The sequence below is a fragment of the Phyllobates terribilis genome, unplaced genomic scaffold (assembly GCF_046119375.1).
Source record: "Phyllobates terribilis strain yellow unplaced genomic scaffold, ASM4611937v1 Scaffold_5__5_contigs__length_657084704, whole genome shotgun sequence".
Classification (NCBI taxonomy): domain Eukaryota; kingdom Metazoa; phylum Chordata; class Amphibia; order Anura; family Dendrobatidae; genus Phyllobates; species Phyllobates terribilis.
This window is the reverse complement of record NW_027362765.1, coordinates 23697858-23710438: the sequence shown is the minus strand read 5'-3', so window position 1 is coordinate 23710438 and position 12581 is coordinate 23697858. Positions and strand designations below refer to the sequence as shown.

The 12581-nt window shown below is 43.6% G+C and overlaps 1 protein-coding gene across 1 annotated transcript in view; it reads right to left on the bottom strand.

The window, feature by feature from the left end:
- Positions 1 to 6, bottom strand: part of LOC141271391 (uncharacterized) — a 70344-nt gene extending 70338 nt beyond the window's left edge. The window contains exon 1 of the mRNA XM_073681482.1: positions 3 to 6. Within this exon, the coding sequence (XP_073537583.1) occupies positions 3 to 6 (4 nt within the window). The remainder of the gene's footprint in view (positions 1 to 2) is intronic.
- Positions 7 to 12581: the final 12575 nt, after the last annotated feature.

Genomic DNA, 12581 nt, shown 5'->3' with positions numbered 1-12581 from the left:
ACCCATCGCAATAGGCTGACTATTAGTCAAGCACACCCCACAGCCAGTTCTCACATCCACACCAAACTTGTTGCTCCACTAGCTGTTTTGATAGGCTAGCAAGACATCTGCACTAGGTCACACACGCCACCCAGGTTTCTCGAGCACCTGATAGGTACTCTTCTTGCACTCTGTCATATACAACCAATCTATTTTCACCCTCTCCAGGATTTTTGGTATGTTTACAGCAGCAAAGAACAACCTTATTACATTGTAGATTTAATATACAAAAAGAAGTAGAGTGCCTTAAAAATGTTATAACAGTATAAAATAAAAGGTGTAAAATACAGATAAGTCTCACAAATTGGATCCGTGAGAGCTTCTGGCAAAGGAGAACGTTGCAGGAAATATGGACAGATCAACAATATGCCTCGCTTCTCCTTGGGTCTGATCCAGATATTCAGTAGATAAGATGTTATAAAAGGGTCTTACCTACCAGACCCCTCACTCCTACCTCAGCTGAGGTCAGGGGAGGACAGGTGATTAGATTTGATCCTAACTCTGTTTCAGGCTATATTTATGCAGTTGGCAATATGTTGCCCCAGGAACCTTCTAGAGAAACAATATGGCTGTCATCTTACAGAACATTATTCAAGCATTCTATACACAACACATAACACAACACACATGAATATGATCTATCCATAATTCAGGATGATATTGCGCTCCATTTGGTCCCAGCTACCAAAACTTTTGCATTTTTACCCACAGATGCCAATATGTTCCATGAGCATGAATATATCTCTGGATTGTGTCAAACCTGGATTGTACAGATATGGCATGTAAAATAATGTACTTAAATTGTTATGTGAGGCCTCTGATATGGAGCCACTCCGTCTGCCTTCGGGGAATGTATCTTCACTTTGCTTTGATTCGCATCTCTTTAGTAATAGAAACCCCATATCTGCTCTCCATCAAATAACCTGTTTCAATCACTTGTTCACAGGAAGTGGTTGTGGGGAGTCAGCACCCAGCCCCTGGCCCTTAATGATAGGCTTTTAACGGCGCTGAGGAATAAGAGTATAGCAACGTCCCGCGTCTGAAATTCCCACGGGTGTCAGATGTACATGACAGCCAACAACTTTTGGTATCAGCTCTGGCCAGTTTTGAAGCCGATCGGGGCAGATTAACGCCTTAAATACCGCTGTCAATCGCCACAGCGGTATTTAATTGGTTACAAGGGAGTTACAAGACACCCATTGAAACCTTCGGACCCCTGCAATGAGAATCGCGGGTGCCGATGGTTACCATGGTACCCTGAGGTCATGTGATGACCCCAGGGTACAGTGGCCTGTAATATCCAGCTATGAGCTCTGGAGAGTTGCATGTGCTCGATATCAACGTCATATTTTTTAGCATGATTTTATCGTCTATCAGGACCGTATGAAACTGAAAAGATTCTGGTCATCGTTCAGTGACATGAAACCATGCTTTGCATTCACCACTTCATCACGGTTCCGAAAGTATGATTTTCCTATCTATTGGATCGATGCAGTTCATGCAAACCTCCATTCTTCTCCATTTCTTGTAAGCAGACAAAGAGATCCCAGGTTTTTAAAAGTCGATCGTAAATCTGCTCCACATTCCTCCAATGTATTAGCCAGTGGGAGTTTCCTTGGTTACCCAATTCCAAAAGAGGGGGTCAGCCACACAGAGTAGAGTGCAAGCTCTGTCTAACATCTCTGTAAGCATTTGCAGGCTGGGAACTCCCCCCCCCCCCGGCAGGTTGGGTACTCTACTTTCCCACTCCCCCCCCCCCGGCAGGCTGGGGACTCTGCTTTCCCACTCCCCCCCCCCCCCTCGGCAGGCTGGGGACTCTACTTTCCCACTTCCCCCCGCCCGGCAGGCTGGGGACTCTACTTTCCCACTTCCCCCCGCCCGGCAGGCTGGGGACTCTACTTTCCCACTTCCCCCCGCCCGGCAGGCTGGGGACTCTACTTTCCCACTTCCCCCCGCCCGGCAGGCTGGGGACTCTACCTTCCCACTTCCCCCCGCCCGGCAGGCTGGGGACTCTACTTTCCCACTTCCCCCCGCCCGGCAGGCTGGGAATAAGACCTTCCTCGTCTCCTGTTACCTCTGGAGCTGTGTTAATTATGGGGCAGCTCAGTTCAATAAGACACTGGTTGGCTGCACGCGACCACCTTCCTTCTGAACCCTGTGCTTCTTCCCATCCTCCAGTTACCTCAGGAGCCATGCTAATCCTGGGGCAGCTACCACCGGCCGTATCACCGTCTGTCGTGACACTGGTCAGCTGTATAGGAGCAGCCATGTGATTCCTATATATTGGATCAGCACAGTTCATGCAAGCCTCCCTTCTTAATTTCAAGTAAGCTAACAAAAAGAGCCCAGGTTTTTATAAGTCTTATCTCGATTGTAAATCAGCTCCACATTCCTGAAGCAGGGCCTCACAGGTATTAGCCAGCGGGAGTTTCCTTGGTTACCTAATTCCAAAGGAGGGGGGTCAGCCATACAGAGTAGAGAGAAAGCTTTGTCTAACATGTCTCTAAGCATTTTAATTTTCTTTATGACATGGGGTATCAGCGTACTCAGGAGAAATTGTATAACAATATTTGGGGTCCATTTTCTCTTGTTACTCTTGTGAAAATAACAAAATTTGGGGCTAAAAGTACATTTTTGTGGGAAAAATTCGATTTTTTATTTTTCACTGCAATTTTGTGAAGCAGCTGGGTACTCAAGCTGCTCTCCACACATCTAGATACATTCCTTGAGGGTCACCAGTACCAGTGGACAGTATTACTTGTAAATAGATTATACCTTACATGACGACGGGAATGGAGCAGAAGCTTGTGTATAGGATGAGTGCAGAGCGGAGAAATGTGTGCAAAACGTGTATGGAGCAGAGCCGAGTGTGTAGCATGAGTGCAAACATGAGCCTTGTATGTCTAGCGTGTACGGAGCGGAGCTGAGTTTTTACGGCATGTATGGAGCGGTTTGTGAGCGTCGTGGAGCAGGGTGTGTACAGAGCGGAGCCGTGCATACGATGTGCACAGAGCAAAGCAGTGTGTGTAAGGGGAGTACGGAGTGGAACCGCGTGTGTACAGAGCGGAACCGCGCATGTATGGAGCGAAGCTGCGCGTGTACGACGTGTACAGAACGGAACCGAGCGTGTACAATGTGTGCGGAGCAAAGCAGTGTGTGTGGGGAGCGGAGTCATGCATGTATAGAATGTGTATGAATAGAGCTGTGTGTGAAGTAGGTGTACAGAGAAGAGCCATTGGGGGAGGATAGTCCCACTGTGTCGTATATCTAGTTACAAAGACCAAAAAAAACTGACCAGCATCTCTGTACAGAATAAAGTAAATGTGAACAGGTGCAAGCTGCTATGACTGAATAATGTACAGACAAGAGCACACAGCCACCTCTGTAAGCGCAAAGATGTGTGCAAACATGGAATATATGAAATGTGAACTGCATTAGGTTTAGGGTCCCATCAAAGAAAGGTCACTGCCTTGTTGTGGCTGATGGGCTCTCATGAATTGGCCAATACATGCGCTAAGTATCTACATGTTATAAGTACCTTCCATGTAGAAGTAACCACTACCTGTGGTGACGGAGAGAACAATGGCCCAAGGTCTCGGAGATATGGTCACTGAATGGAATATATACCTGAGGTTGAACTGATGAGCAAACAAATCACTAATAAAACACAGCAATCAAATTTCTAACAAAACACAAAATTAAGATTGACGAAAAGAGGTGCTCAGTGCTGGAAAAGTATTTAGAAAGTGGCCAGGTCCTCACAGTGTCCACCAACCTTTGCCGATGGCCCTCGTTTTCCTAGACTGGGGTGCCGGGAGGGATTAAAGAGAAGTGGTGGTGTCCGAGGTGGCTACTTTGAAGAACATAGAATATAAGACATATTTTCAGTTGTTTCACACTTTTTTGTTAAGTATATAATTCCACATGTGTTAATTCATAGTTTGATGCCTTCAGTGTGAATGTACAATTTTCAAAGTCATGAAAATACAGAAAAATCTTTAAATGAGATGGTGTGTCCAAACTTTTGGACTGTACTGTATATTCCCGAATTGCGTTTTTTAGTTCACCGGGGCACCCGAAAATTTTAATTGAAAATTCCCTACGGTTCCTTCACTACCCTAGCCACTTTATTTTTTTTACAACTTCCTCTTTGACTATCCCAAAATAATTCTCAAACAAAGCATCATCAAATGAGTCGAGATCAGGGGACAGATGCTGCGGTCACTACAGCAGCCTCTGCCACCTTCCTGAAATGAAGCATCATCAGTGCCGCCCGTTTGAGGGGCTGGGCTAATTGCTGTTTTACTGAGCACCCATCGTTTATCAATTTCCACATACTGTATGCTCAGTAGATTCTTGTCACTGTGCAATATGCATAGTGAGAGTACAGTTCCTCCCCAGGTCTGATCAGAAGTAACATTCCAGCAAGAGAGCGCTCTGTCAGTGCACATTGAAATAACAATAGCCTGTGTGCAGGAAAGCATAAACCAGTGCCACCCCAGCGACTGACGTCACTTGTGTGGCAGCACTGGTCTTTGCATACCAGGTAATCTTACAATGTGAACTGACTCTTATTTCTGATCAGAGCCAGCGCACTGTCACTGTGCATATTGTATAGTGACAAGTTCCTACTGAGCATATGTCAAAATTGACAATTGAAACATTATCAGTAGAGCAGGGATTAGTCCAGCCCCTGAAACGGATGTCATTGTTGAAAGTTCATTTCAGAGAGGGGGAAGAGACTGCGGTTAAGACCCTAATGACGACTCGTCTGACGAATCGAATCTCTTGCATATTTTTTTTAAAATTCTCTGATATCTTTGCTCTGTTGGAGCAACAAATAGAAAGTTGGCCCATTATGGAATAAACGGATAACGTCTTTTCTTACGAAGGTTGCTACTTCAGATATTATATTTGTTAAGATACAGGGACCATTGATAGCCTGAAGAGTAAAGCTCAATATTGGAAGAGGAATAATTTCACTTGATAAATCTTGGTTAGTCTTGGAATTACTGATGTGCTTGGTGGATGAGTGTATGGTGGTAGGCGTCCTGTATATCTAATTGTATACTAAACCAGTCCAGGTATAACAGATCCACCACAGATCTGGATCTCCATTTTTTTTTTACTTTTTGTACCTTAGAAACTTGTTTAAGCCTTTTAAGTTCATAAAAGTTCTTATCCCATTTGGCTCCCTTATTAAGAAGAGGAGAGTGTAAGCTAAACCTGCATCTTAAGTGGAGCAGAACGCCTCAGGAGTGTTACCGGTACCAGGGATTCCCAGCCAGTCTCCCATGCTGGTATTGCCCAGGCCTCAAACTGCGTGCGTCTGTGATCTGAGAAGGGCCGGCACATTCAGCTTAGAATGGTTTTTGATTTTGAAGAAAAGGAATTCTAGTTTCAACCTGTTTTTCATTATATCTAGGGTCTAAGGGATCTCCCCATTTTGATAAACTGTTTAAATCCTTCTCCTACCTCCATCCAGGGTTGCCACCTATCTAGAGATTCCCAGACAGTCCATAAAAATAGGGCACCTTTTGGCCTGTCTGTACAAAAAAATTGAAGGCATTCCGTTATTTTTTTTTAAAGCTAAAGTAACTTTTAGAAATGATTTCAACTGTAATTATCATTATTTTAGAGTTTTACAGTGAATGCAGCTGATGTCTTCACAGACACCCTTGGTTACAAGGTCAACATGGTTAGGCTTGGCTGCATCCTGTGTAAAAATAAGTATCATGTGCTGAGAAATATACTGTGGAGAAAATACCGTATTTTTCGGACTATAAGACGCACCGGACCATAAGACGCACCTAGGTTTTAGAGGAGGAAAAAAAAAAAAAAATTAAGCCAAAAATGTGCTCATGATGCAATTTTAAGGGGGAGGGGGTCTTCTGCTGACACTGGTATAGAGGTAATGTCCCCCAATTCTGACAATATCCCCCTTCCTTTTATACTTGGTCCCCATCCCCATCCTGGTATGCATGGAACCCCTCCATCCTGGTATGCATGGCACCCCTCATCCTTATCCTGGTATGCATGGCACCCCTCATCCCTATGCTGGTATGCATGGCACCCCTCATCCCTATCCTGGTATGCATGGCACCCCTCATCCCTGTCCTGGTATGCATCGCACCTCTCATCCCTATCCTGGTATGCATGGCACCCCTCATCCCTATCCTGGTATGTATGGCACAGCAATCCCCATCCTGGTATGCATGGCATAGCAATCCCCATCCTGGTATGCATGGCACCCCTCATCCCTATCCTGATATGCATGGCACCCCTCATCCCTGTCCTGGTATGCACGGCACCCCTCATCCCTGTCATGGTATGCATGGCACCCCTAATCCCTATTCTGGTATGCATGGCACCCCTCATCCTTATCCTGGTATGTGTGGCCCCCTCATCTTTATCCTGTTATGTATGCCCCCCTCAGCCTTATCCTGGTATTTATGGCCCCCTCATCTTTATCCTGTTATGTATGCCCCCTTATCCTTATCCTGGTATGCATGGTCCCCCTAATCCCCATAAAGCTGCACATAAAAAAAATAAGCACTCCTACTCACCTTTCTTCTCTCCTCCAGCGCTGCGTCCTGTCTGCCCACACTGATCTCTCCATGTGAGACGCGCATGGCGAGAAGTCACTGCTCCCCATGCCGGGACTGTGTGCGCAGGGAGCAGTGACTTCATGCTCCTTAATAGCCGCCACACAGCGTAGCCGCAGCGCGGCTCCTGCTGCTGCCGAGCTATCTTGTGTGCCCGCTTATTAAAGGGCATGAATATTCACCCCTCCCCACGCTGCGGCTACGCTGTGTGCCGCTATTAAGGAGCATGAATATTCAGTGCTCCCCACGCCCCATGGGAGCAGTGAATATTAATTTTCTTTAGCAGCGGGGACAGTGTAGGCTTCAGCGGGCGGCTGCTGCCTCCTGTGCCCCACTCCGCTACCGCTCCCACCACACCCCACACAGCATATATATATATATATATATATATATATATATATATATATACCCCCCCAACATTCGGACTATAAGATGCACCCCCCATTTTCCTCCAAAATTTTGGAGGAAAAAAGTGCGTCTTATAGTCCAAAAAATACGGTAAGTCTTTGATACTCCCCCAATTTTGCAAGTTTTACCACTTACAAAGAATGGAGAGGTCTGTAATTTTATAGTAGGTACAATTCACCTGTGAGAAACAAAGTCTTAAAAAAAAAATCCAGAAAATTTAATTGTATGATTTTTACTTAACTTGCATTTTATTGCATGAAATAAGTATTTGATACAATAGAAAAACAAAACTTCATATTTGGTACAGAAACCTTTGCTTGCAATTACAGAGGGCAGATGTTTCCTGTAGTTCTTGACCAAGTTTGCACACACTGAAACAGGGATTTTAGCCCACTCCTCCATATAGATCTTCTCCAGATCTTTCAGGTTTCGGGGCTGTCTCTGGGCAAAATTGAGTTTCAGCTCCCTTGAAAGATTTTCTATTGGGTTCAGGTCTGGAGACTGTCTAGGCTACTCTAGGACCTTGAAATGCTTCTTATGGAGCCACTTGTTAGTTGCCCTGGCTGTGTGCTTCAGGTCATTGTCATGCTGGAAGACCCAGCCGCAACTCATCTTTAATGCTCTTACTAAGGGAAGGAGGTTGTAGGCCCATTACCCCATCCATCCTCCCTTCAATACAGTGCAGTCATTCTGTCCCCTTTCCAGAAAAGTACCCCAAAGTATGATGTTTCCTCCACCATGCTTCACAGTTGGGACGGTGTTCTTGGGGTTGTACTCATCCTTCTTCCTCCAAACACGGTGAGTGGAGTTGATACCAAAAAGTTCTATTTTGGTCATCTGACTACATGACCTTCTCCTATGCCTCCTCTGGATCATCCAGATGGTCATTGGCAAACTTCAAATGGGCCTGGACATGTGCTACCATGAGCAGGGGGACCTTGTGTGCCCTGCAGGATTTCTATCCATGACGGCATAGTGTGTTGCTAACCATAATATTTGAGAGTATGGTCCCAGCTCCCTTCAGGTTATTGACCAAGTCCTCCAGTGTAGTTCTGGGCTAATTCATGACCTTTCTCAGAATCATCCTTACCCCATGAGGCTAGATCCTGCATGGAGCCCCAGACCGAGGAAGATTGACAGTCAGCTTGTGTTTCTTCCATTTTCTAATAATTGTGCCAACAGTTATTTCCTTCTCACCAAGCGGCTTGTCCTTTAGCCCATCCCAGCCTTGTGCAGGTCTACAATTTTGTCCCCAGTGTCCTTAGACAGCTCTTTGATCTTGGCCATGGTGGAGAGGTTGGAGTGTGATTGATTGTGTGCACAGGTGTCTTTTATACATGTAACTAGTTCAAATGGGTGCAATTCATACATGTAATGAGTGCAGAGTAGGAGAGCTTCTTAAAGAAAAACTAACAGGTCTGTGAGAGCCAGAATTCTTGCTGGTTGATAGGTGATCAAATACTTATTTCATGCAATAAAAAGCAATTTCATTATTTAAAAATCATACATACAACATGATTTTCTGTTTTTAATTTTTAGATTCTGTCTCTCACAGTTGAAGTGTACCTAAAAATTACAGACCTCTCCATTCTATGTCGGTGCAAAAACTTGCAAAATCGGCAGCGTTTCAAATACTTATTTTCCCCACTGTATGTATATGATTGCTCGATATTTTGGCCAAAATACGCAAGCTTGCAACACACCCATTGTCCTCATTGTCTTGCAAGTCCCTCTACTAAAATTAAAAGCAAAGCCACAGAAAAAGGAATTAAAAGTTCCCTAACAATTTCAAACAGTAACAAAAAAGGGCAACAATATTTACCTCCCAGGTCACCAAATACTCATGTTCTAACAGGATGCAGCAGCCTCCCTAAATAAAGGCGGAGGCAACAGAGGTGTAAAATAATGATGAGATAACCACTCACCTTAATTCATGGAGGGTGTGGTTGCTTAGTATTTAAATTGCACCAAATAGACTTGTATAGGGCACTGGTCACACACAGGTTTTGCACAGTGTTTGGCTAACAGCCTATTAGTGATGCCCATACTATTAGATTAGGCAGGCTGCCCAGCACTATATAAGTGCACCTACCAGGGTATCAGAATTATGGGCTGCAGACATGTATCACTTATAGCCATAATGATTTTTTATGGTTTTCCAATGTGTCCACTTCTTATTTGGCTCTAAGGATGAATCTCCAAACCGAAAATCCCTTATACACTGACAATGAAGTACAAGTACTGGATTGGCCCTCACTGTCCCCAGACCTCAACCCAATTGTACACTTGTGGGTAGGGTCAGGCTTGGACTGGCCCACAGGATAACAGGAGAATCCTCTGGTGTGCCCCTGTTCTAGGGTGGGCTACCACCCTCTCTGATATGAGCAGTACTTGGCACAATATACTTGAATCACTATGTACAGACAAAGGCAGCATTTCATTCATTTAACAATCTACCCAGATCATTGTTCTATAAATTTGTGATTGAGGATAATGTCACATTTGCATGTAGTTTAAAAGTGGGGCTCTGGAGCTGGTTACTGGTGGGCCAGACACTGGGTACAGATGAGGAAAAAACTGTGCAGGCCCAGAAGGATTCAGGCAGTGTTGAAAGCCAAAGATGGATTTACAAAATACTAAGAAAATAATTAAAATTTAGATTTTAAGGAGCAAAACAGTAACAATGCAGTAACATGACAAGAATCTGCATAACAAATTATATAATAAATAGTTGCAGGTCAAATTTATGCATGAGATAGCCAAGATGACGGTCTATAAAATGATGGTAGTTTCACGTTCGAAGCCGTAGTGAATGGTGAGATATGGAGCCTGAAAGTCAAAAGTTCAAAACATTGTTATCTTTTTGCTCATCAGTGGATTTGCCCCTTAAAAATCTACATTTTGATTCTCTCCCCTTTGGCTTCTATCCTTATCGAATCTCCTCCTTCTCCTATGAAAGGATCTAATCAGCAGCCTGAGACAAAACTCCATCCAGAACAGAACAAAAAAATAATATTCCCCCCTTACCGGCAATTGCCAATAACATAGCTTTTGAGACATTATCTCCCTTCGAACTTTTAAGCCACTTTGAATAAGAGGTAAGGAGGCCAAAATTCGTTCTCTGGGCATTCTACTTAAAGGAGATTCGAACTTAGGCAGCACCTGCTGACGGTGGCTGGTGCTGCTGTTACTGTTAAATCTGCTTCTCTTCTTTCTGATCTGGGCTCAATTTATTTTTGATCATGGCAGAAACATTCTAATGGACATAATTCCCTCTATCGGATGTACTGGGAGCTTCCAATCTCTCTGAAGGTTTAAATCTTTTGCTCTTTAGGATATTACAGGTTTCTCCTTTAATCAACTGCCGAATGGGTTAAACCAGATCTGAGTTTCGGCAGAAATAGTCTCCTTAATATCGTTTAGAGATCAGTATAAGAGGTACCCAGTTTAGATTTACAAACTGTACCTTTAACCTTCGTCTATGCTGATGCATTTCATGGTCTATCCCCCAATGATATGAATATAAACATATTGGGGTAAGAAAACAGTTTTATGGCCCGCTGCCACTCACTCATAACATCCCTAATACCAAAGTGGATTGGGTAGCCAAGACAAGGTTCACTTTGCCTGGACTATCCCTCTTTCCGCCAAAGCATCCATGAGAAAAAAAACCTCCTCCAGCCTTCTTTTCCGACCTTAGCAGTTTTTAGGTGATCATCTGCTTGAATTTTCCCTTGTGTCCGGCACTTCTATGTCGCTATAACATCACTTACCAAGACTGAGCCAATGCCTGCCGCTTCACCCCGTCACCGTATGTGGGGAATGGGGTAGGGGAAAGGACACTTACCAAGCACCCCTAATTATCCCGGAGGTTGGGAAAAAGATTCACAAGAAGCACCCAGGGTATGGCATATCAGGGGAACTACCCTCATTCACCACTCCGTTGGAAAGGCAGCTTACAGTGGGCAGGAAACACTATTCCTGCCATATTCCAGTCAGCACCTGGGAATCCACAGGATCCTACGCCTAGGATAGAAGCTGTACCTTTTTATATCCACAGGTTTTCTGTCCTAGGAGATGGACCCACTCATGGTGCTGTCATGGGTGAAGGGGAAAAAATGGACTTCTGAGCCAATTTATTACTGCCCCATCTCTCGTCATTAGAAATTCTCTGTGATTTCTTCTAAACTTGAATTTACAGACTATTTAAATAATGCAAATGGAGAAGGTAATAGCCACAATTTTTATGATCAGTTTTTTAATGCCTGGGTTAGTTGGTCCTTTTTGACAATCCCATAGTGGGTATTATGGAAATGTAGGCAGAGAAGTCTTCAGAGAAAGCAGGATATTCAGACTGCACCGCAAGGGACGATACAGTGACCAGTGATTTAAGGATAAGTATTTATCCCAATGTACAACTCAACGCATTTCTAGGTCAGACTGATCCCTTCATTAGGAAAAAGACATCATATGGAAATACAGCAAATGTTGATTTAAATAGAAAGGGTTCCGACTAAAAGATGTCACCCAGTGGGAGTATCCAAATCAAAACATCACCGCTAGGATCCAACACCAGGTCACAATACTCTTTCTATTTAAATGTTTGTATTTGTCCTGATAAAGAAGTCAATCTGATTACAGTAACGTGGCGAGTCACTGGATTGTTCCTTACCAGAAATGCAGCCTAGAACATCTGTCGCCAACTCTGAATCGGAAGCAGCCAGGATTTAATTACAGGCCTTAGGAGGTGTTGTGTCCTATTCACAACACTCCTATTTTAGAAAGGTGGTATATACCCCACTCTGTACAGACGTTACTATGCTAGGATTTTGTTTAAACCGCAGCACTCCAGACGGAATGGTGTGTTAGCAGGGGCACAGCTCTTGTATACTGTACATCCGAAGAACTAGACATTCATATAGATATCAGATAATGGAAAATATTTTTGAAATCGAAAAGTGAGTTTGCACAACGTGTACAACGTTTCAGTCATTAACTCTGACCTTCATCAGGTACAATGTTTCAGTCATTAACTCTGACCTTCATCAGGTACATGAATGGCTTATACAGAGAGAAGTGGATCATCTCACCACTGCTTGAATACCGCACTACTCCCAAAGCGCTTTATCACTGCTTGATAAAGTGTTTGTCTTTAAACAGACAGATAACCTGCAAATGTACAGCTGCAATCAAAATCATTCAACCTCCATTTCAAATTCGATTTTATTAGCAAAATTTACAAAAATTTAGTAGTATTACTTACATGATTAAAATCAATTTAAAAATACAGAGAATTGTCATGTTACCAGAAATCAAAGGGGGAGTATACAAAATTATTGTTCATACATGGTAATAAAGGTCATATATCAAGGAATCCAGTGGGATAATAATATAGTTAAAGGAGTTTTCCCACAAACAAAAGTTAACTTCAATCAGTAGATCTTGCAATAATAATAAGTTCCACAATTGGAGGTCTTTAAATAAAATGTTCCTGTGCTGAGATAATCTTCTAAATGTGCCCGTGCTGTG